The 25,962-nt window shown below is 35.6% G+C and overlaps 1 protein-coding gene across 3 annotated transcripts in view; it reads left to right on the top strand.

Annotated features, from left to right (window-relative positions):
* RNGTT (RNA guanylyltransferase and 5'-phosphatase) overlaps positions 1–25,962 on the top strand; it is a 177,874-nt gene that overhangs the window by 73,629 nt on the left and 78,283 nt on the right. For all 3 annotated transcript variants that reach the window (XM_051777749.1, XM_051777751.1, XM_051777750.1), the window contains exon 12: positions 14,225–14,293. In XM_051777749.1, coding sequence (XP_051633709.1) covers positions 14,225–14,293 — 69 coding nt within the window. The remainder of the gene's footprint in view (positions 1–14,224; positions 14,294–25,962) is intronic.

The following is a 25,962-nucleotide window of genomic DNA, read 5'->3' as shown; positions in this document are numbered from 1 at the left end:
TTTTGCAAGGCTTTTTTGTGTGGACAGTCTCAGTCTGGATGTCATCACTAAAGCCCACTGTCTAATGAAAATACTGTCTAGCAGGAGTAGGAAAAGAGTTCCTTTTTGTGCAGTCTGTAGTCCCATGGAGAATTGTACCCATCACTCTCAATGGAACAATAAGGCTAAAGGTTAAACAATGATACAGGTCAAATGAACAATGCTTTTCAAATGTTAGCACGCTGTATGTCAATGCCTTGTCAGTTCTTAGACTATTATCTATTTTTAAAATGACAGCTTGTCCTAGAGGGATTAGAGAGAAGGTGAGTAATCTCTGCTACAAGATTAAGTGGTCTAAGATCTTCTTAAAAGTTTTCAGTCAAATCTGTGAACTGACAGATGACTTATTTTGTTCTCCTGGTTTATCTGACTTTTGGATTTTTAGTTTTACTTTTTGAAACTGCTTTTGTTGTAGTTAAGAGAGGTGTAATGTTCAGAAGTTAGTTATACCAACAAAGGTATAACGCCTGTTGAGGTGGTTTGCTTTGAAAATTTAAATGGCTGTAAACCTCTGATGGTGCAGGAGACTGTCTAAGTACACGCCTTGCTGATGCTGATGTAAGTATTTTGCAGGCAGCTAAGGCAGCTGTAAGTTGGTATTTGCATGCCCTGAAAAAGTGAACCCCAGTAAAAGGCAGAATATGCAGACAGAGCTTATCCATGTCTGCTGAGAGAGCTGCTAACCCAAAACTGACTGGAAGTGATCACAAAACCCTGTCTTGTATCTCCAAGTTTCCCACAGACAACAATGTGGAGAAGCTTTGCTGTCATGGGTGAGAAGTCAGAAGAATTCAATGGCAGAAACAAAAGTGTCAAATAATCTGTTTATTGGAGATCTTGGGTTCCTCATCTCAGTGGAGAGGGAATGTTACCATCTGGAGGGGTTTTAATGCCAAAAAGACTTGTTTCCTCTGTTTTTGTTTTTATTTTTGTTTTGATTTTCTATGCCTTAAGGAGTAGCTTAATTGGCTCACCTTTCAATCCTGCATTTCCTGACCTAGAGTTGGCAGTCACTTTTTGGTGTCTGGCCTACACCATAGTCCTCATTCCATCTGTTCTGTTCCAGGTTTTTGGCCTATTTATCGTGGCATTGCCTTTTAATTATCTTCTAACCCACCTCCCTTCTACCATTTTGTTTCTGTTTTATTTCTTTATTTCTTAAATTTCTTCCTCAAGAAGAAATTTAAGTTCCATCTCCCCAAGAATGGTAAGTTAAATAGTGTAAAAGCACTATTGCCTTATTCCAAAATTACCTTATTGCCTTATTAGATTCTTTTGTGCTGATGCTTATCTTCACTTAAATCTTCTTTATGGAGTGCTTTTCTTCTCGTAAATGCAAATGATTGTTGACCTGAGGAACCTAGTAAATAAGTAGCAAATAAGAAGCTGGAAAAATGTTACCTTATACTAGAATTTGAAATCTACACTTGGCAGCTGTGTTGTACATATAGTATTTTAGCCTGATTGTTCAAAATGGTTTTAGCATATGGATTGTAAAGGTAAGTACAGCCAACCAGCCCAAGTGGAAGCTTTTTAAATTGTAATATGAAATAGATGACCAAACTGTGGTTCTTGAGCTGAATGTAGGTTACTGCCACTTGAAATTCAGTGCGTGAACTGGAGCTGTTTCATGCAACCACAGCTGCCACACTGCAATGATGTGGATACTGTTTAGTAAATATAAATATAATTACTGTCAATTGGAGGATGAGGGTAGCAGAGACTTTGTAGGCCAGGGCTGGTGGGGTGTCCAGCTACCTCTGACTGTACCTTTGCTTCCTGTGGGGCAGGAAGCTGAAGTTACTTGCTTTGATTTGGTTTACACCAGAAAATTTTCCCTCATGCTAGGGAAAATACTGACTCAGCTGTGGAAAAGTTTTCAGCTTCCTTGCTTTGGTGGAGTCACTTGAGGAGACCCATTCAGACACAGGAATCTCTGTTCATTTCCTAGCGTAAGCAAAAGAGGATTAGGCTACTTGCTTTTGATTATTATTATTTGTGGTGTTGAAGGTCAAGTATAATATTTCAGCACAGTATCATTTTGGTTAGGAAATGAATAAGTTTTTTGCTTTTGGTTCAAGAAGTTTTTCACAAATTAGTTACATTTCACATTTTTCAGAAAGTGATCTACTGAAGTTAAAACAAATGGTCTCAAAGATTTCCATGAGAGATTATTTTCATAACTTGTGACCTGTGTTAGATATTGCTACTGGTACAAATTAAATTAATGTAGAATAATTCAGATGGGGAATATATAATTAAATTATGGTTTGCCCAACTATAGTATGGGAAAGAAAACAAAGAAACTAGTGGAAAAATAAAGGCATATGGATGAAGTGTTACACTTGGTGCACATTGTAAGTTTAAACATCAGGACAGTACGTATTCAGTTTAGCTTTTAGCATTTTAACTTTAGCTTTGACCATTCTAACATTTTTGAAAATTACTTCTCCTGTATTTCGTGCAGTGGAAATACTATATACCTTTAATAGTGTCTTTAACAGTGATTTCTACTTTCAGTTTTCTGATATAATACCAAACCAGGGAAATGCAAATCTGTTTGGACCTAATTGCCAGTCGGTATCCCAGTATGGGCAATTGAATTGGTATATTTGATATCTTCTGAATTAGTTACAGGACTCAGCTGTGGTGACTAAGTGGGTCACTCCACTCATTAATTGAGGGGCAACTGTTTAATATTGTCCATTGTGCCACTTCACAGCCTGTCACTTTCCAAACTGCCTCCTGGCAATGCAGCTCCGCAGGGAAGCCATCAGCCTTCTTTCTCCTGTTGGAATGACGTGCAAGAAACACGTGCTTGATTTGGATAAAATGAATAAAAGCACAAAGAAAATTGTAAAGATGAGGATGAAATTTAAAGAAATTTATTATGATGCAAGATTGTAGGACATTGCTGCTAGCTCTTCCTTTTCTTGTGATATGCCCGATTTTGAAAAAAACTTTCCTATGCAGAATTCATCCTTAAAATCAAGAAATAATAAAATCTCAGCATTTAACTCTTATGACTTTGCAGTTTTAATTTCAACTTTATAGCAAATAAAGCCCTCAAGTGCCATTGCATAGCAGAATAATCAGATGTCTTTAAACATCCAGAATATAATGTTAAACCTTAATTTTTGTGTTAAAATCATTTAATCAGTTCCTAGTGCAATATATTAGCCCACTTTGAATCAGGCATTGTAATGGTAAATGTATGAAGACTATATTCTTGAATATTTGTTTATTCTAATTGAATTATTGTATATACAGTTTTGTCTTTGTTAATAGGTCTTAGTAGAAATGCTTTAGAAAATTCCCTAATTATCTGATTTAATTAAAACAAACCTGTCCATGTTCTTGACAACCAGAGACCAGATTATGTTGTAACAGTTAACACAGGGGCTGGATAACAGATAAACCCTATCGAGTTTTTGACATTGCAAGATCATTTAGAGAACAAGTTAAAATTTACTTGGCCCCGTTGCACTCAACTCAGTGTCATTTTTTCCTTTGACATCAGAACTACTGAATGCAGTGTTTGGTCTAGCCCAGCATATTAGGGAGCTTGTAAACAGCAGTGTTAGAACCTTGCTCAGTTGAAGACACCATGAAACAGACTTTACTGAGTCTTCCATCCATTCAGCAATGTCATAGATTGCAGATAATTTGTAACTAGGTCAAAGAATTTGCTAGTGCAACCTATTAAATCTCCTTCAGCTCCAACAGGAGTGTAATCTCAGGCCAGTGTGTTCTACTAGTTAGGAGAGCATGGGAAAGTGATGCAGGCAAAATCCCAATCCCTAAAAGAAAAAAAAATGAGAGTAACTTGCAGGTTGAAATAGAGAACTGTCAAGAGCTCAGAAAATGGCCAAGCTATGAAATATGTTGCTCTATTTCTTCATCAGGTAAAATGAATATGAAATATTGCTGTTTTGCACGGGCGTTACCACACAACTTTGAGGAGTCCATGTCTCTCTTATTTTGAAGTTATTACAAAAGTCAGTTAAAGTTTCTTGAAGCAGCCTATTTCTCTTATTTGAAAGAAACATTTGAAAACATCATAGTTAATTGATGTCAGTTTCTCAATTGTGTTTTTGAGAAGAGATTGACAGTGAGAAATGCCTCATGCTTATTTTGAATTCAGGAATGCAGATGTGCTGTCAAATTAAGCATTAACACACATAGTGCTTGTGTTATTCTTGGGTATTGTTTTGAATATATTAGGTACCTGACCTTTGGAGTTACTCACTCAGAACCAGCACACGGATGATAACTAAGTGGGGCTCTTACTCAGTGTGCTCTACATTTTTCTAAAATGTTTCTATCCATATAATTAAAAGACATGGCATACAGCTAGTGTTATTAGCATATTTAAAGAGCGCAGTTAACGAATTAGCTGCAAAACCAAAAAGATATCAAAAAAATTAAAACCAGCTAACTTGATTCTCTGCCACCCTCACAATATATTTTACTGTTGTTCGCAATGACGTTTTTTCCCCTGTGGGTGGGTAATAAAGGCAAGCTAGTGTGGTTCTTAGAACTTAACATTGGAGGTTGCATCCTAACACAGACTCCAGTGACTTTCATCTAGACATATATCTGGATGTGGCTTTTCTTTGAATCTTTTAGAGAGGTAGTAGAAAAGATTTAAGCAGCAGCTTTCAGAAGATGATATATATGACTTCTCTTAAGTTTTCTATGAAGAAAGCAGACTATAACACTCCCTTGTGAAACTGCAGCAGTTCTAGTAGAGACTAGGAAAGCTCTGAAAGTCTGGCATGTGGAGTAACTTGTTTTTTTTCAGAGTTGCATCAATCATGACACAAAGCAAGTTGCAGACAGAAGGGATGAATCTCTTTGGCTTTTGTGCTTGAAGGTGTTGCTCATTCCTTATCACATGCGTATAAACTGGAATTTCTGTTGCCATCTGGTTCTGGAAAGAATATATAAACTCAAGTAAAGACTTTTCTGCAGAATTACTCTTCTAAAAGATAATGAAGAGTTGTGTCATTAGTTAGAATGCTAATGACCAATCACTAGTAGTTTGGTTCCTTGTCAGTCGTCAACTGTGAAATTAAATGGGCCAATGGTTGAGGAAGACACTTTACACAGTAGTTCTGGTTCTTTGAATTATGATGTTATTTTTGGTCTGTGGCCTCCTAGCATCAAGTCTTTAAAATATTTGACTTTTACATCAAGACATCAAGGAGTCTGGGAGCCCTGCAGGTCATGCTCTTAGCCAGGAAACAGAACACTTGGAGATGAAGTGCGGACCACAAATGCTAGTGGTGGCTGAATCTACAGCCTTTCAACTTCATCCACTTAGAATGCAGGAGGGCCATCAAAAGAGAACATGTTTATAATACATCTGAGAGGGCTTTTGTAGCTATGAGGTAAATAAATGTTTGTTTCAATGCTCCTACTGAGTTTCTAGCTAGTTGTAGACCAGAGGACAGTACATAGTTGCCGGATCAAACCCAGGTAGAATTAGGTCACCTTCCTTCCTCTCTGTGCATGCACCTGTCTGTTGCCACTTCATGTTATTTCAGCCTTGCTGCTCACACTGTTACTAGTGCAGAGCTCGTGGAGGTTCAGTGGAAGTGCCCAGGTGAATTCTTGGCCTGCTGCAAAGGGCTGTACCTGGGAGAGGTGACCCTTGGCAAAGCTGACCACCCACAAAGTGCTGGGAAATACTAACAAGTGAGCCTACTGTGAAAGAATTTCTTCTTGCCATTATCTGTAGTTAGAACAAATTAAAAAACTGTCAGTAAATATTTTTTTGTGGAATACGAATTTCAGGTTCAGTGTCTTCCAACAGTGTTTTGCTGCACGAGCCATTAGGACCATATGTATTTCAATACCACGACTGATGCTCAAAAGAGAAAAGCAGTGTACTCAGTACAGGAATGCTTGCTAAAGATTGATGAAGGAGTGTAGAGAGGAAGCTATGCACATTCCTCTTGCAAGAAAAATTTTGTTACTAGAAACTGGTCAGTCTGTGAAGCTAAATTCAGTATTACTTAACATGCCTTTGGTCAAGCTTTAAAATAAGAGAAACACACCTTGAATGTTCGCTTTTTTGTGCTACAAATTTCTCATCCTTTGCAGGTCTTTTGTGCTGGATTCTGCTTTAGTGTGTTTAAAATTATTAGTGTAGTTCCCTTATGGAATTCTTAAATTGTATTTCAGTGACCAGTTGTAGCCACTGTGTTTTTGTTGTGGCTGTTGGCTATTCCTACACCTAACAGATGGCACTCACATACACTGACAAGCTGTGGGATAGCCAAGCATTACTAATAAAACCTATCTCATGTTAAACTTGACCTGACATTAATCAAGTTTTGAATGCTACAAATGATTCATGGATAATAATTAGTCTCTTGATCATATTAGTGAACATCAGTCTCACATTGCTGCCATTATCTGCTTTCATTCTTATAGGGAACAAATCCATTGCAATAATTAGGTGTTTTTAATGTATTTTGAACCAGTATGTTCTGTATAGTTAACTTGGCAAAGAGGTTATTTTTAGTCTTTCAGTATGATTGATTTCAGAACTTCTAGTAAATTAACAAACCAAAAGGCTGTCCATAAAATAGTATTTTATAAAAAGTAGGTATTTTTAGATTTTATCATCTGAAAAAAATTCCCATGTCCTTACACAGTCATTTGGTATATTTTTCATCACGGTGTGATTCAGGTGTTGCCACGATTACACAGTTTAAAATAGTTGGGATTTCATTAAACAGGTGAACCTTTCAGGTTTACTTTTTTCTCTTCTTATTTAGTACTTTGTTATTGGTTGACATCAAGGGCTTTCAAAATGTATTTATTAATACAGTTTGAAGCTTTTCTCTGTTTTTATCTTGAATTAGTATCTTGAGTGGATGGCTGTTTGAAAGCTAGGATTTGAGCTTTGAGCATAAATTTTTCTAAAGGATTTTCATCCAATTTTCCAGCCCTGATTTTCCAGCCTAAGAGAATGAAATTTCTTTTTAAGTAATAAGCAAGTGAGAATTTTATACTTTGTGTTCCTTATGCAGTTAGGGCAAAGTAGATAACTTCACTGGTTTACTGAAAACATAGCAGTTATTCTTCAGCATGTGTTAATTCCTAATTAGCATAGGATAATTCTTTTAGTGATTACTTATTAGGGAGCTCAGTTTTTAATTTATTTTCTACAGTTTTTGATCCTGCTTTTCCTTATGCATATTTTAGACCCTTAGCGTGGGTCAGGAAATATTTTATAACTTCATGATTATTTTTTTAGCATATTAGCTTAACGACATTTAGTATAAGCTGTGGTTTTCTGACTGCACTCTGTTATCATGATGCATTTCCTTTCTTACCTCTTGTTGCTGGTTTCCCAGCAAGCAAAAATGCAAAATCTTTTAAGATAAATATAGCCAAATACAATGAATAATGGAGGATGCATTATAGAATTGGACTTTACCCTGCTGTAAAGATACAATGTTTTTACCTCATTTTTTTGACCTAACATAGCATATCGTATTGTGATTAGGAAATGAGACTAATGCAAAGGAAACTGAGTCATGTTAAATTATTAAAAATCTACTCTTCACCATTTTGATATGTGATTTGGAGGAAAACATGAAATTGTATAAATGAGAGAGATTACTCATGGTTTTTTGAGGGAATTAAATGTTAATGTTGAAGCAGAAATCTTTACTTGTATGACTTAGTGTTGTCACACTCCTGAGACCACGGGCTGTGATTTCAGGACCTTCACAGTTACTTAGAAGGAGCCTCTTTTGAGTTGAGCAGCCAGCTGTAATGAGCCATTGGCTGGTGAAATACTTTGAAAAGTGCTCTTGTATCCAGAGATCTCCTTGAAAGGAGAATCCCGTGGAGGAAAACAGAGAGCGCATGTTTTTCTTGCTGCTGTGGCTCTTCGAGAATATTCTGTCTATTCTAGATGGGATGGTTTCAATTGATTAAAAGATGATATCTGTTACTTTTGATGAGACATTAATGAAATATTTGAAGAATCACACCTGCTTGTGAAATGTTTGAAATGTGAAGCTTAGTCCTTTTACTAAAAAAACCTCTAAGAGATATTGTGGTCAGTGTCTAAATAGAGGAACAAGGAAAAAAGGTTGAAGGATGAAAAGAATTACTGAGAAATAAGCATTATTTTTTTAATTACATGCAGTACTTCATTGGACAGCTTAGTGAAGATTGTGGTTCTCCCATCACAGCATGGAGTAATTTGAGATTGCACAATTTTCCAAAAAAATTAGTTGTCACTTGAATGTATCACCTGAAGAGGAACTTAAATATGCAGGAGAGGAGGGGGTTTCATCCTCATAGCTGTCTGAAAGTTAGTCTGAACTGGTGATCCAGGCTATGTCTGGTTTGGAGCAGGGAGAGAAGCAAGTAGTGGAACTGCCAGAGGTATGTCTTTGATCCTTCCCTATCTGCCTCCAAACTGTTACTTTACATTAGGTTTGTTTAGGTCAGCTGTTTTACTGGTAATGCAGTGCTGGGTGAGGTGATCGGTATCCTGAGTACGAAAAAGATAAAAGTCTGTGTGGATTCAGTTTGAAGTATGTTTGTTGGGTTCCCCCCCCCCCATTTTTCAGAAGGTATGTGCTGCCTTTAATTCCAAAAACCATGAATCCCCCACACTCAGTAAAGACTGTTTTGAAAATTTTATCGTATATTTGTAGTAATCTCAGTCAATGAACCAAAATCAAAACTTCTCTTAACACTTTGTTTTGGGCTCTATTTCTCTTAAAATGTGAACTACCCAACTTTTATTTGTGGAAAGTTTGAGATTCTGAGTTTTATTTTTAAGTAATATATGAAACCTTTTCCCCTGCTTACAGTCACTCAGATGGTATTTTTTGTTTTGAGACTGAAAGCAGCTGTTCAGTTCTTGATACCTACTCTGCTTTTAGAAACAAAACAAACCAAAAAAGACATGATGCTACAGGACAGGGGAAACCAGATAGGTTCTGGTGAGAAGGAAGGAGCAGAGACCACAGCCATAGCTTAGAGGACCAGCCTCCCTCACCTGACATTAAGCTCCTTTTGATAATATTTTCAAGCATTGCAAAGCAGCCTGAACAGAAGCTTATATCCTACCAACAGCATGCTTAATTCTTTTCCAGGAGGCCTCCTTTTCAAAATGTAATGTTTGAAAGCTGGAGTTTAGAATGTTAGTAGTTTGGATGATGGCTCCATTATTGCCTGATACATTTTGAATTTTTGGAGTGGAAACGTGATAGTTAGGGTGAATCTGAGGCAGATTATTTTTACATTGTTTTAACTGACCTTAACATAGAAATCTTTCTGTAGGATTTCTGATGTAATTCAAAATCAGGATTTATGAAGATTTATGTTGTAGGTTATTTTCAAAATATTTTTCTTCTACCATAACAGGGGAGATCCAGATTTCAATTCTGATTTTTAAGGAAAATAGTTTTTTTCAAAAGGGGTTTAGTTTTTCTGTATTTAGTTGTTTGTTTCTTTGTTTTTTAAAAACTCAAATCCAGGGGAGTTACCCAATAGAAATACAGCTCTTCAGCTGGATTTGTGATTCGTAGATCCTTTCTTTAAACACTTCTTTGTGTAACAATAGAGATAAATTCTATCTTGTGAATTAGCAGAAATACGATTAAAATACTTCTCTTAATAGCAGACGCATTAAATTCAAGTGTTTTTTACTGACTGTTGTTAAACCACTGTATTTTTGAAAGCCTTCATACCACCCACTTTGGATGTAAAACTTTTTCTGGGATTTCTTAAATACATCAGCAACCAGTTTTAAAGTAAATAATTTTTATATTGAACTTGGATAATTAAGAGCTCATGGAAGAGTGTATACTGAGATGAATCAGGGCTATTGAGGAGATTGTCGTGTAAAAATAAAAAATACAGAAACTGTCAAACAAGATGAAAAAAATTCATGTAGAAATAAAAGAGAAGTGATATCCTATTTTAAAATCAGAATAGTCCATCTCTTTTAGAGAAGTGCAAGGAAAGAGACAATAATTGTTTTCTTTTAAAAAAGGTGAACTCGTGAATCTTTTTCTGAAGACTGTGTAGTAAGTTTAAATAATCTGTAGTGTCTACAGAGATCTATGACCTCATGTTTATAAAACTCAACAGTTGCCAGGATGTGAGAATTACTTTGTAGCTCATGGTGAGGTCTGTCCTTTAAGTCAAGCTAAAACCTAAGTTGGTGAAGATTTTGGCTCTGGGAAGTTAGGAATGACAGTAGACTCATGTCTGGAGGTGTTTTACATCCTGGCTGACAGTTTGATTTGTAGCTTATTTGTAACTAGTACTTTTGAATGAACCATGTTCTCTTTCACAGCTTTCTCCATAGAGTGAACGGGTTGAGATGATCAGTAATTTGAAGGTGGCTCTGGAAAACTGCATGGGGACTGGCGCAGGCAGAGTTGCTCTAGCTTGACTTGATAGTGAATGAAGCATATAGCAGTTCTGAAATTGAAAAAGCATGGAAAATGGACATATGTTTGTCTTGTATTATAACATTCAAAGGGATTTCTTTTGTACCCTCAAGTATTTTATGAAGCTAACAAGCAACGTCAGTTTTGAAATCAGAATATGGACAAAATGGATAGCAATATTTGCCATTGTGACACAGGAGATTGATAATTGTTGCATGCAAGGCCTGTAGCCAAATTATTTTGTAGAAAGTCAGTATGACTTTGAGGAGTCATTATTATGCTTTGGAATTTACATAACTCTCACAGTGTGTTGTGTTTCCATGAGTTGGGGGTTTTTTTGTAAGGGGAAGGAAATTAGTACTGCTTTGGTGACATACTGCTGCCCCTCATCTCAATGGTTTAAGAGCAAGGATAAATACTGTTACTCGTCATACAGCTCTTCTCAGTCCATGCAATTATACCATTCTTTTGCTTCGAGGAAAGTTATTAGATGTAGCAGTAATTTTTAGTTCTGTTAAAAGGTAAGAAGTTTTAAATAATAAACTGTAGTACGAGTACATGGCTTATTGCAGTGTTCACAGAGAAGCAGGAGACTGCAATAAGTGAACAAAGGAGTACACAAGTGGAAATAGATGCCACGAGGCTACAAGGAATTGGATGCCAGAAGAACTGGTTCACATGCATCACTTACTCATCTTTTATAAAATGTCATTGAGATGCATTGCACTTTATCTGATCCCTGGCAGTCATCCCAGTCAAGCAGGTGTGCCATTTATCATGGCACCGATTAAAAAAGTGTTCTGTTCAAGCTAATTAGAAATTTTAACATGTAGAATATTGAACAACATTTTTAAAAGATGAACCATGATATTTGCATTGTAAGTTCATAAACCAAAAAAAACCCCTATTTTTTATTGTCCAGAATACTTGCTTGTATGTCAAATATTCCTCTTCTGCTCATTTTCCTGTAATTCCAAACTTTATACCGTATGTATTCTACTGTTCACATATATATAATTCAAATATAAACAGTAGTTTAATTCTCAAGAAAATCTGTATGAGAAGAAGGTCAGAGAAAATTTCCATCCCTTCCTTTCCTCCCCCAAATTGCAAATCTTTTCTAGTTAAAATTCCTTTCTCGTGTGTTATACATGTAATTGTCCTAATGAAAATGAAAGTAGCATAACTGAGAATGAAAGTAGAATAACTGGGAGTACAAAGAAATGTAGTTATCTGTTGAGGCTTGCTCTGGTTTTAAAACCCTTTTGTCTTTGATATCTAATTGACACTTTGGAAGAGCTGTCTGAGTGACAACAGTGTGGACCTCCAAATTGAGTACATATTCTAGTCTGAAACTGGGTGGCAGCTTGATGAGATGGATTCCCTTGCATTTTATAATTCAGGTGAAGTAGTGAATGAAAAGGAATATCAGAATGTATTTCCGAAATGGTAAATTTTGAATTTATATTTTCCTCTCCATTTATCAAGCTGTAATAGTGCTTTAATGTAGTTTTCTAAAACTACATGTGGACCAGAGTGGAGAGAGCTACAGGCCAAACAGTGCACAATAATAATGTTATGCTTTTCCATATGCTCCAAAATAAAAAATTGTTTCTATACTCTTAAGTTTTATTTTGGGAAGGAATGCATAATTCAGTTGTGTAAGCTCCAGCGTAGAGCCTTCCTTAATCTTCGTTCACGAAGCCTAGCCATGACAAGCTCCAACACCAAAGTAACTGTGTCCTCAAGTTATAGTTCCCTTAATAACTTCGAATAAGCAGAAACAGAGGTGATTCGTTTCTCTTTACCACTTTGGTTAGGACCTTTTAATAAGCTAGCTAGAAATTTATAAAAAGTATAGTCTCAGCTAATTTGAAGTTTGTGTTTTGTTTTTAAATATTGTTATTAATTAATATTATTCAGAGAGAGGTGTTTTGGTACTTGAATTTGATGAAATAGTTTTTGCATGTTTTTGTGAGTTTAAAGCGTATTCTTATTACAGATTTTTCACTGTCCAGTCAGTTTTGGAACTGTGTAACCTTGCAAGTGGAATCTTGCAAGTGATCCACAGAAACTTAGCTTGTGTAGAAATTAAAAAAACTCACATTTTTTAAAACTTTTTGACATTTGTTTAAGAATTTTTCCAATGCATTCATTGCTCTGATGAAGCAAAGACTAACAATGAATTTATGAAAGAATTTGGATCATTTTATTGTTATTTTATGAAGACATCTGATGGCAGATTCATTACACTGTGTGCTTCCACTGTAAATTTCAAAATAACAACAGGTAAACGTGAACTACAACTTCCAAGTTTCAAGTAGAGGCTTTCTCTCCTGAAAAATAGTGTTTCATTGGGTGATTTCTTGCTCAGAATCAAATATTCTTAAAGTATTTTATCACTTGAGAGTACTCTTGTAGTGTGTTTTTTTCAATTAAGTTGTATCTAAATGTTGAGTAGTGAGAGCTTTATTTGTTGTTGGAGCTATAGACACAAATATGCTAATGACTGCATAAGAAAAAAGCTATTTTTTAATAGCAAAATGATCGGTCATTCTGTGCAAGCGGTTATGGGTTTTAGTGAAATATGTTAGATTATTATTGTTTGAAACATTTGGGCATCAGCTTTTGATCCATAGAACATGTAAGTGCATTACTTTTAGTTGTACAGCCCACAGTAGGATACAAATGTTAATTTTCAACTCCTTTCATACTTTTGCTCTTTACTGACTTCGTTTGAATAATTTAGTCATAATTTGATCAGTGGGTCATTAAGTTGGACTCTAGAGAGGAAACAGTACAAAATTAGCAGACCAGGCCAAAATGATACTTTTAAAATTGACTGTGATTTACTGAGTTCTGTATTTGCTATGTTTTATCACCATATGGTTACTTATACACCAAAGTTTTTTCAAATATTACTAAAAGCAGCTACAACTTCAGGACAGATTCTTTGTCTCTACAGTAAATTATAAATTGAAAATAATAAAGAGGTATTTTTGTAATTCACCTAATTTTTGCTGTTACTTATCAGCTGTAATTCTTCTTGGTTATTTGCTTTTCCTTAGGCAGGTCATAATTTATTATGGAAGTATATAATTAATTCTCATAACTGTTGACTAGCTGGTTTCAGTAGTTTGCTTAATTAGATATTTTTTCTCTAGTAAATGCATCTTGATGGATGTATTCACCTCCGTCTGGAATTCAGTCTTTGAAAGTGTAGAACAGAATATTCAAGATTCAAATTAATTCAGAGTTGTTTTATAGTTGTGTAGCTGTGTTACTGGGTTATGCCCTAGTTAGGAAGTCTGTCAAATATGAATGTCCTGAAACATGAATGATGCCCTGAAATATTTTTCAGTAGATAATGTCAATCTAAAGTAAGTGCTAAATGTGTGTTAAAGTGGTAAATGGACTTTTTAATTTGCCTACAAATTACTTCAGTGTCCTATATTAGAATTGATATTTCTTCATCTTTCAGTGTATAGAACCATCTTGGTTTCTAAGTATTTCTTTTTGGACAGTGGCATTTTCCTTGAATTGAACTCGTTTTAGCATTGAGTATTCCTTGTAAAAACTTGTAAGAACTGCTACTTTGTTGACGCTGGCATTTCCCAAGTGCTAGTTTGGGTAGAGTTTACTAGCAAACGATTGCAGTAGAAGAATATAATCTGCTTGGATGTGCAGTCATCACAAATGAAATATTTCTCTATGGAAAAAAGATTTCTTTCCCTTTTGTTCTACAGCTCCTGGAAGGAAACTTTGCCAGAGAAGTTAGCCATGAAGTGGATGGACTGATATTTCAGCCTACAGGAGTAAGTAGTGTAAAAATAGATTTTTCTCCCTTCATTCACAGATGAAATTCTCATTCTCCCTCTCCACTCATCCTCCCATCTACTCACTAATCTTTTTTTCGATCAGGATTAACTTTGCAGTGTTGCTTCTGACTTTTCCAGTTCCTCAAAGTACTAAAATTCAACTGGTTGCTATCTCATTTGTATTATGTGTGACTTCTTATTAATCCATGGTGGTAGTTTTCAGAAATCAACTCATTTTTTTTTAGTGTATGTACTATGATGTGCTGCTAAATAAGGAAGATTTTTCTATGACTGTATGAGTTCCATGAATTTTTCAACCATTGATTTGAGCTGTCGTATTATTTTGCTTTCTCAGGGATGTTCACACATTAAAATTTCATTAAAATTTGTGACTTATGTTGTCTTAGTGCAATTAAAGCATGATAAATTCTTGAGCCGTGTCTGCCAATATAAAGGTATATGAGTGAGCTAGGGAGAAGTCAGCAGAAGAACTGCAGACAACCAGAAAAAAAGAAAAAGGTAAATGGTTCTAAAGCTGCACAGGTGGCTTTAAAGGAAGTCAGTAGGATGGCCTCATCCATCCTATTACTGGTCCTGTTGAGTCTGATACAGTGGATAGCACTGCAATGTGTGTTGTTTATTGGCAGAGATCATGACTCTAACATCATCTATCCTGAATTTTTTTCTTAGCTTGTAAGTCATTGAATAGTTTGGGTTGGAAGGTACCATAAAGATAATCTAGTTCCAATCCCCTGCTAGACCATGTTGCTAAGAACCCCATTCAGCCTGGCCTTGAACATTTCCAGGCATCCACAGCTTCTCTGGGCATCCTGTTCCAGAACCTCACCACTCTTATAGTAAAAAATTTCTTCCTGATATCTAATCTAAAACTGCCATCTTTCAGTTTGAAGCCATTCCCCCTTGTCCTGTCACTACATAGCCATGTCAAAAGTCCCTCTCCATTTCCTTGTAGTACCCTTTAAGTACTGTGAGGCTGCTATAAGGTCTCCCAGGAGCCTTCTCTTCTCCAGGCTTAGTATCCCCAACTCCCTAAGCCTGTAGGAGAGGTGTTCCAGCCCTCTGATCGTCTCCGTGGCCCTCCTCTGGACTTGTTCCAACAGGTCCAGGTCTTTCTTTGTTTGGGCCCCAGACCCAGACACAGCACTCTGAGTGGGGTCTCTGAAAGCAGAGTAGAGGGGCAGAATCACTTCCCTTGATTTGCTGGCCATGCTTCTTGTGATACAGCCCAGGATATGTTTGGCTTTCTGGAATGCAGGCTCACATTGCCAGCTAATGTTGAACTTTTCATCCAACAACACCCCCAGGTCTTTCTCCACCCAGCTTATACTTTGCTTGGGATTCTCCCTGACCCAGATGCAGGATCTTGCACATGGCCTTGATGTTTGCACTGGCCCATCTCTCAGGTCTGTCAGGGTTTTTCTGGATGGCATCCCTTCCCTCCAGTGTCGACTGAATCAAATAAGGAATTGTTTTTGATTATTTCAAATTTGGCAGATATTTCTATCCTTACAGTTATTTGTGGAAAATACATGCATTTAGTTTTCCAGTTAAAACAGTTTTCCTGGTCTACTTCCTATATTGTAGATCTTACCAAGGAATGATGATACTTCAACCTGGAAATAAGATCAGCTTCTCTATTTCAAGTACTATGTCAGCTATTATTCACAAACCAATGGAGCAATGAGGCCACATATCTTTTTTTTTTTTTTTATTATATAGCTATTTCAAATTTAAAGCAAAACTACTAGGGTAAAGGAAGTTCATACTTTCATAAGAAGTCCTGATGATATTGTTAAAATCTAAAGCAATTTGTAAAGGTTTCTCAGAAGCACTTTCCTGAATATTAGAGGTTAAACTATGCAGAGTTACTACAGATAAATTTGAAATTGCCTTTTCTAGTTGAGATGGATTTTCTGAAGAACATGTCTTTTTGCTGTTGTTACAGGAAATCAATATGTGATATGTTTTGTGTTTCTAGAACTTGTGTTTTCTAATTTAACATACTGAAAAATTTATAACCCAACTGAAACCTAATTTTCTTTTTGAAAGATGCTTATGAAGGTTTTTCATCTTTAATATATTTGTTTAGTCTAATTTAATGTTCAAAATTTAGTATTTCTCAGTTTATGGAATGTGAGTTTGTTTCATCTGTTATTAAACTGATTTTCCTGGATGAAGCAATGTGCAGTTTTCTCAGTGTGATGACTTTTGTAGTTCAAAAAGTATAAATAATATATCTAGAGCAAAAGATATTATTGTAGACCTGTCAATTGGGAAATAAGTATGAAAAGGATGAGGCTGATAGAGATAGCTGATACTGCTTTTTATTTTATGTGGTACAGAGGGAATAAATTAATAGACAACAGTACAAGGGCAACAGTATAACAGTGCTTAAATGACCCCTTGAGAATACTAGCTGAAATAATTTTTTTGTTGTAGTTAAATGCATGATGTATTACTTTTCACAGAGAAAACAACAACCCCTTTTTGTTGATTGAGGTAGAAACCAGTTTGTCTCAAGAGAAGAGACCATGGCAAATCCAGAAGCAAACAGTTCTTAACAACTATTTTTATTGACATAATTGATAGGAATTTTATAGGAAAAAAACCAGAAATGATACTGCATTTTAGAAGATCAGGGAATTTAAGAATGCCTTTTGAGAGCTCCTGAAGTCTCATGTGTGTTTTGAGGAGACGAACACAAAAGTAGACAGGAATTGGAGCAAAATCACAAAGAATGATTAAGTGGCAGCAGAGGAAGATGAGTGGAATGTCACCATTTACAGGTAATTTTTTTTTTTAAATACCCACACTTTCCATATTTTTAATAGTTGAAGCAAAATGCAGAACATAGCTATTTAATATAAAAAATATTGAGCTTACTGATTAGTTTAGTCTGTTTGAAAGTCTTTTCTATGTTTCCTCTTCTCACCTACCCCATTTATTCAGAGATGTTTCCCTTGGTCTGTGCTCTTATGCAAAGGTATCTAGACCTGAGTATATGGATATATTCCCCACTAGCTATAAGGCAGCACTTGTATTGGAAATCAGAATGGATGGAGAAAAAATATTTTGTTGATTTTAAGTGTGGTTTAGTTTTGATTTGTAATAAAAATACCTCAAATGATCTGTGAATATGAATTATGCTTTTAGCCTCTAAGAGCTCTGGGTTTTCTCACTCTTCTCTTTGGTTTGAAGAGATTTGGCATCAAGTGTCTCTGTATTAGTTCAGCTTTGAGAGATTGGCATGCTTTAATAAAAAGGGATTTGTGAAAAAGTTTTACTTCTGCATCTCGGCTTTCAATTGGATATAAGAGGGTTTATTTGCTTCTGTTAGTCTTTCTGTCTAAACTCATATTATGAATAGCCAGGTTCTTATACTGAAGCAGAAATTGTTTTGCACTGTGACTGGTGATGGTAGAAGCAATGATAAGTAAGGAGATTGTTCTCTGTCTATGCAGGTTAGTTTATTTTGCAAGGTCATGCTAACTGAGCAGTATTATTCCTAACTAATTAACCAGTAACTCAAGTTCCTTATATTGGTTATTGCCTCAGGTATACAAGTACATAATTTCAAAGTGACAGTAGCAAGGCAATGACTGAGGCCTCCTTCTTCCCCCTTCCTCTCTTTTCAGTCTGAAAGCTTTCACAGATCATGAGAAGAGCATGTTTAGTGGAAGTGATGGAGACTTTTGCCTAGTTTATGATTTAAGAATGCTTTGTAGGTAATTTAATGTGATGTGTGCTTCTTATGCACCTCCTACCATACTCTTAACAACTCCCAAATGTTTTCTTACTATTATTTCTCTTCTTCCCTTTGTATTCTTTTCCTTTCCTCTATTCCTTTTCATGCATTCTCTTTATCCATCAGCCTGTTTCCCACATTCCTTTTGATTTAGCTATGTTACTTCTTCCTAACACTTCTTTTCCCTGCATCGTTTTCTATCCATTTAAGATGCTACCACTATAACTCCCATATGCCTAAGTCAGCTCTGTTCCATCTGATCAGATTTCTGATCCCTGTACCAGGTTGGCAGAGCAGGGACCAAAGCTAAGGGCTAATTAGGAGTGAAACTTCAGCAGGAAGCTTCACTCTGGGATCATGCCCCAGACAATGAGTGAATTAGTTTGAAGGTAAAATCCAAATGCCTTATTCACAGATTCTGAGTGCTTGTGTAAAGACTGGAAACTTCCAGTCCTTTTTTTCTGAAAGATTACTTCAAAACAGCACACTTCTTACATTTGTTTTAGAACACTTCAGTTTGCCAGCCTGTGTGTTTTTAATGAAAATCTTAGAAATGGCCTCTTCTGATGGCAGAATTGGCTTTCTGACCTATGCTCACTCATCAGTGAAATTAATTTTATTGTCTGCCTTGTAAATCATACCTTTGCTAGACATCTCAGATTGTCTAATTTTTATGCTAGTAATCACTTAATAACCAGCTTGCTTTCTGGCTTAAACTACTGCTTTTCCCTAGAAGCATTTAGGAATTATTTTCTTACTCTAGCCAACTAAAAGATGGCTTGCTGGCCATCAGTTAGGAAGGCCAAAGGACAGTTTTTGAACATCTGTGCTAAGCTTGTATCACAATTTATTATCTTCTGTTCTGTTTTTGCCTCCTGAGCTCTGTGATGTTTTGGTATTGGCTCAGTCTGATTTCTATTTGGTACTTATTGCTTTTATTTTGGATGTGGAATTAAGTCCAGTTGTGTGGATTTGGGATTTTTACAGGGAAAGATGAAGGGCAGCTGCTAAGCTCTGTTCTTCTAGGATAAATGTTATTTTAAAGAATTGCCGAGTTACTTAACATATAACTTTTCATACTGAATGCTAATATAAAGCTTAGCCTTTAAAATGAAAGAATAATGGACAGATTTTTATAACTGACTAATATTGCATGAGTTGTTAATATATCTTCCTCCCCTTCCCTTGGCAGACTTAGTAGTGATCTGAAATGCTTGATTGCCTGTTAATTATTTGTGCTATTCCCATTGTATAATAGGCTGTATTATTTTCTGTCTCTGTAAAAGTTCACCCAAAGTCACTGAAGTTAACACTGAATGAAATATCTCCAATAGATGCCACCAAATAAAGTATCTCCATTATTTTTTTCATTATGCAGTGCCAGTTTTTCCTAAATAACCCTATATAATTGATAAGCCTTTTCTTCCATAGTGTACGTTTTATCAAATGGTCTGTGAATTTTTAGACATAGGCCAAGCCACTTGCTGGCTTATTTCTGAAACTCAGACATCTTGTTTACCAGTGATGAGGCATCAATTATTGTTACATATTTCTACTGCAATAGCAAGTAATGGCTTTAGATAGTCTCAGATATAGTGTCAATACTGAAGCTGCTATATAAAGGCTTAGGAAGAATCATATAACTTAGATTTTCGCTTCTAAGAAATATATAAATTTCTGGATTTAGCTTTCTAATTCTGCGCTGATTCATGTAAGATTTGGAGGCAATGGAATACAATAGAATGAAATAGATCCTTTCAGTTGGAAGAGACTACAACGATCAGCTTGTCCAACTGTTTGAGCACTTCAAGGCTGACCAAAAGTTAAAGCATGCTGTTAAGGGCATTGTACAAAAACCTCTTAAACACTCACAACTTTGGGGCATTAACCACATCTTTAGGAAGCCTTTTGAAGTAAAGAAATGCACTGTAAAGAAATGCTTCTTGATGTCCAGTCTAAACCTCTCCTGGCTCAGCTTTGAACTGTTCCCACAAGTCCTATCACGCTGCACCAGGGAACACAAATACAACTTGTGAACAGATGCTAAGATTTTGTTTTTCTCTAGAGTTTGCAGCAGAAGGAAGGAGAATCTGGAGAGAAAAATTTTCATCAGTCTTACTGCTGATCCACACTACTAAAACCTCTTATGTATCTTTAGAATATCTCTTTGCTAAACATGATTTCTTCTGTAAGAGGAATGTTCATGACCGAATCTGTTACTAGTCAGGATATGCTGCTGTCATGTCAGTGTGCTTTTATGTGTGTTGTCATGTCTTTTTGTGCAGTTGTAGGTTTTCCTTTGACAGAGAACTTGCTGTCAATCTCCTGAAATGCCACTGAGCTTTGCAACTCTTTTTTGCCTATGAATAGTTGTTATATTCAATTTCCATGGCAATGTTCCTTGCAATTCATCTCTTAAATAGCTAGTCCTATCTCAAATACACCATTCTATTATCTGCTTTATGAACATACTCAAATTTATTAGTGATACAGAGCATTTCTTTGAGAGATTTTCTGTTACCATACAAGTAAAATTCTTATACCGATTCAAGTTTGTCTTTCCTGTCTTGAGGTGATTTGTTTTCTAGTATTTTTTTAAAAACAGAAAAATAGAAAATTAAGAAACAGTAACAACAGAAATGCTAACTTAAACACCAGTAAGTAAGGTCTAATAATTTAATTACAGCTCATTTAATTAAATAATTGAGACTCCTAGATACAAGTATCATGATATTTGAACACGGCAGATTTTTATGATTTCCACTTTCCAAGAACCTGAGATAATTCTCACCTCAGGAAATCTGAGCATTTCTTACAGGTGCAAACTCCTGCATCCACAGCTGAAAAAAATGACCCAAACCCCTCCCCCTGCCTTTATGAGTAATTTTTAGCTCTGAATATAGTAAGGTTGTAGCAAAAGTTTTTCTTGTTTAACTTTCTGCTCTTGGTCCTCTAGTACATTAGATTGAAATGCAAAGTTATTTGCTATTTGCCAAAACTTTTTAATCTGACTTCCTTTTTGTGTCTGTGTGAATAGATGTCACTGCCTTGAGTCTGATTACCTAAAGAGAATGTTTGTTTTAACTGTAGGTTATCTCATTTCTTTGCTATACTGCCTGACATTCTCTAATTTCTCAGGCTGCGTTTATGGGCCCTATTTAAATAGGTTCTTGAACTTCTGTTGTGCAGTTTAATCATTCTGCCTGCCAGTGGCATTAGGAAAGATCTTTCTTACATTATGTGTGCTAGTCATCCTTGAGATTGTCAGTTGACATTAATATGGTGGTGTCTGTGCATGTGTTGTTTAGGAGAAGAAAAAAAAGGCTTTTTCTGGATGCTACTGTTCTGAATGTTGGAAAATTGAAGATGTAGAATTATCATTCATAAAGGCTTTCAAATACAATTTTTGCATAGCTTCTTCATATCAAAGCTGGATGTCAGGGAGTTTGATGAATGCACTTGCTATTATGCTCCTAATTATGTCAGATTGCACATACTTTCTAACTAAAATAAATAGATAAGTGTTAGGAATATATGCTGTAAATGTGATTTCGGGTGAGAATACCAACTCAATCATTCAGCTTTTGCAAAACATACTGCTTTTAAAAGGGTAAGTCTCTGTTCCACAAATTGTATCGATTTATATGTGTTGTGCATCAGTTTTGAAAAACAAATCTCTTTTATGGCCAGATAGGGAAATCTAGGAGAGGTTCTGCTTTAAATCAGTGAGAACTGTTTGCTGAATCATCTGAGTAGTTGATTCATCTCTTGATGCTTAACATAGGCTAATGAAGTGGCCACTTGTCTTCATGGCAGTGTGTCAACTCATCCTGAATTTTACACGAATCTTTCCAGGATTGAGAAATTATTAGATCAGGAATGAACTTGGAAACCGGACAATGTAATGGTACATATTTTGTCAACACTCTCTTTTCTTCAGATCCCAGCATAGATATCCATAAACAAGAGTGCCTCTTATGATTCCTTTATACCCTTTCTATCAAACGAAAAGATTTAGCAAAATATCTGGAAGAACTATGTTGTGATTATTTTCTCCCAGTACTGTCTTCTGTACGTACTAGAACAAGACAACCAACTGACCTCTTAAGTTTCCATGAAGATCCTTTGTACAATGTTTGTACTTTTTATTAGTCAGGAGTATAGTAGTAAAACAAAAATAGTGGTATCTGGATAAGGCAGACTATTTGCTAGATCCTCTTCCTGATCTTTTGGTGTAAGCAGTAGTCAAGCATTTCAGGAAAATGACACATGTACCGAAGATGTGAGAAAGCAAGGTGGCTTTCAGAGGTGTATCAGCACTTGTATTGTGGTATCTGGATGGACAAAACAGTTCAAGACACTTTCTTTAAAAAGCAGAATGTTTTACTCTACATTGCTCTGTTATTCATAATTTGAGATGTTTACTGGGTCACTGTTCTTAAAATCAGTGAAATTGAAAGTGGATGATAAATATAACTAAAAGTTAACTGAATTTTTTAATTATAAAAATAATTAGGTAGCATGTATTATTAGATAAACATTTAAAGGTAACTGTATATTTGGTGACAGCACATATTAAAGTATTCATATGCACGGTACTGTGCAAAACAGGAGCTCTGCAAGGCTCAGAGGTGCCTGCAGAATAGTGTTCTGTACCTCTGAAGAGGTACAACAGAACATAGTTGTGATAATTCAGTCTTGTTTTGACTGACAGTAACTTTAGTTTCAGTTGTGATTGCACTCCCTGTTCCATTCATTAGTTCTCCTAGCCTTTGACATTCCCAAAATAGAGAACCAAGTCCATTAACAATGCAAGTCTTGAGCTTGATATGAAAGCTATAAATTGCTTTTAAGAGAACTTCATTGTCTTCCACTGACATGCGTGCTGAATGATTTAGATGTGATTGTATCATACAAGTTAGTACTTTCTACTCTTCTGAGTACAGTTAGAAGGACAGTGATGGACTTCATGCCATGACTGTAGAAGTCAGAGATCAGAAACCTGATGAAAATTTCTTATGTAATTAGTGCAGATATTCCTAATGCAAAAGCTTATTTTCTTTTAAGGTTGCTATTTGTGTTTCTGAAATGAAACTCACATTTTCTACGTGTTACTCTAGAAGCTGTCCGTGAAATAGAGGAATGTACAACTGCAACGTGTCTACTGGTTCATTCCAAAAGGGGAAAATTATTAGGAATCTTAGCTGGAAGTATCCCAGATTTCCAATTGCAGATGTTCTGTACACTTTGAATTGTTCATTAAAGAAACAGTTAGTACACTTGTTACGTCCTATCTGAAAGTTTTGACAAGTTTGAACTGACAAGCAATAGGTTGGTTGTTTCCAAGCAGTGATCATTAGAAATCCCAAGAAATCCAGTATCTGTATATTCATTCAAACTGTAATGAAACGTGTTTTATGCAACACAAGATTCTCTAGAGAGAACTTTTAACTTATGAGAGCAATTAAAATGTGTCTTTGAGACTTGTCAGACAGTGAATTGATTTTGCTGTTGTTAAGGGAAAATATGGCTTGTTCTGCTGGTAATGAGGAAAAGGAACTATAGAAGAATGAAAGATAATTCTAAATAGTTTTGGAAACACTCAACTGTTTAACAAATGTAAGTTTATCACAGGATCCAGTGCTCATAGGATGAGCTTGAAAAAGGGAAAAAAAATTTGCGTGGTTAACAAAACAAGAATTGCAATGTTGTTCCTTTTACCTTCATGTATAAAGTTCTAGTTTTCTATCTAAATCTGTTCTGCAAGATGTCTGATGCATATGATGGTGAGGAAAAATGTAAGTTTAGTTGGAGATGAGAATGGCAGAGGTCAGTATTTGCTAGTTTTTAGCCAGCATACTCCTTTGCAGCTCTCAGCATCAGCTAAAGTCAAGCAAAGCAAAACCAGATTTGGCTTTTTGGGGTTGTTCTCCCTGCCCCCAGCTGGTTCAAAGGCCAGTAGACAAAGAAAGTTGACTCAAGTGTTATTGCTTTGTTTGTTATTTACAGAATATTTTTTAAAAGTATCAGTGTTAAGTAATACAGATTTTTCTGTTAGACAACTATACATTTATATAGTGTACTATGTCAGCTATATTGTATTTCTGAAACCTTCGATGCTTTTTTTTTTCCAGAGCTTCAGATTAACATGCTTTTGGAAGAATATGTTTGATTTTTTGAGTAGAACTCTTTCAAATATAGAGCACAGTACTATTTCCATCTATGAAGACTGTAGGAAATAAACCTCTCCCTTCTATTAGATTAGGTGTAAAAACAAACCTGAAGATTTTCTATGTAATTTTTCAGATAAGAGATTTTGGTAAAGGTTTTTTTCTTATTTTCAGGCAGATTAAGTAATACAGTCATGGTGCTTTTTCATTGTTACAAATTTAGTTTAAACTTTACATTTCATTGAAATGTTGGAACTAGTAAAGAACATGAGTGCAACATTTTATAATTTGCATATGAACAAGAACAGCCAGGTAATTTTGTGATTGTTTGTTCACATTTTAAAAGACTTCTGCAGGATAAGATGTATTTTCTATGCTTGCTGTACCTGTTTATGCAAGACCTGATATTTTACTTGCAGAAATGTCACGGGAAATGTATTTTTGTGTATTTGCACTACTGACCCTTTTCAGTTTCTGGATGGCACAGATGCCTTGTCAGGGAACTGAAACCTAGAGTTGGTCATCAGATCAGAAAATAGGCTAGCAAGCATTGTTGTAGAATAAATCAGGATTTTTTTTTTTCTCAGAGTCATGAACTGCATACAGGTAGTTTACAAACAGAACGTAATTTGTCAAATAAATTGTTCACTGAAAATCATTCCCATGGCTGTGATTGCCATGCACTATGTTGGTCCATCTGCATGGAGAGCAGCTACAATGCTAGTAAGAGTCTTTGTTCAGATGGTTTTGAGAATTTTGGTTGCTGGGTTGGTTGATAAAAAATTTAAAATTCTGTATAGCTGCAGGTAAGGGTTGCTTAGGTGTAATTATGAATTGTGTCTTTTTATTCTGTAGCTCCTTCTATGCGTTTCATGCAAGATGCTCTTGCACATCTGACAATTGTTGCATGAAGTCAGAGAGTATAATGGAAACCAGCTCTAATATAATTATTCTTTATGGTGCCATCAGTCTCTTGGCTTTTTTTCCAAAAGGCTGTATTACTCAGACTTACTTTGTCACAGTTAATTAGTTTGCCCTTATGCTTATGTTTGACTTTGGCTTTGATACTGCATGCTTGTGAACTATTAATGTCTTTAATAAATCTTTACAGCTGCTAGATATGTGGAATGTTATGGAACAGATACTAAATGAAAACTGGATTTAAGCTAATACATTCCTTGGAGCATGTTAGAAATTAAAGTGGTTAGCTACAGTACCACAGACGATGTTACTATGGAGAGAGCTTCTGTTTCCATGACATTTGCATGCATATTTTGCTAGGCCTTCAAAAGAAGTAGGGTTCTGTCCTCTATCAAATTTGGTGGATGTTATCCCATTACTTCTGAAACTCTGTGGTGTCTCACTGCAAACATATATGAATTAATTTCTTAGAAGTATGACTGGCCAGGAAAAAAGTGGAAATGAAAAAAGTTATTAAAATTTGTATCATGCAGAAGGCAATTTTTTTTAATAGTATTTTTTTACTAGAATAGATATTCCAGCTTGATTTTAATTGCATATATACTGGTCTGTTTGTATACATTTTGGTTGCTTAAAAAAGCCTACAGCTATTAAAGAAGTAAAGTAGAATTTTGCTGGTTTTAGAAAAAGATTATGTTTAGCTGTATAGCTAATGTTTTTTTAGGGTGAGAACTGCCTTGTACTGGAGTGGAATTTTGAATAGCAGTAAAATTTTAAATCAAGTCATGATGTAACTCACTGTTTAAGAA

This window comes from Manacus candei, unplaced genomic scaffold (assembly GCF_025592945.1).
Source record: "Manacus candei isolate 608988 ecotype Guabito, Panama unplaced genomic scaffold, ASM2559294v1 h1tg000011l, whole genome shotgun sequence".
Lineage (NCBI taxonomy): Eukaryota > Metazoa > Chordata > Aves > Passeriformes > Pipridae > Manacus > Manacus candei.
Note: the sequence above shows the minus strand (reverse complement) of the source record. Positions and strands in the feature narration are given on the sequence as shown.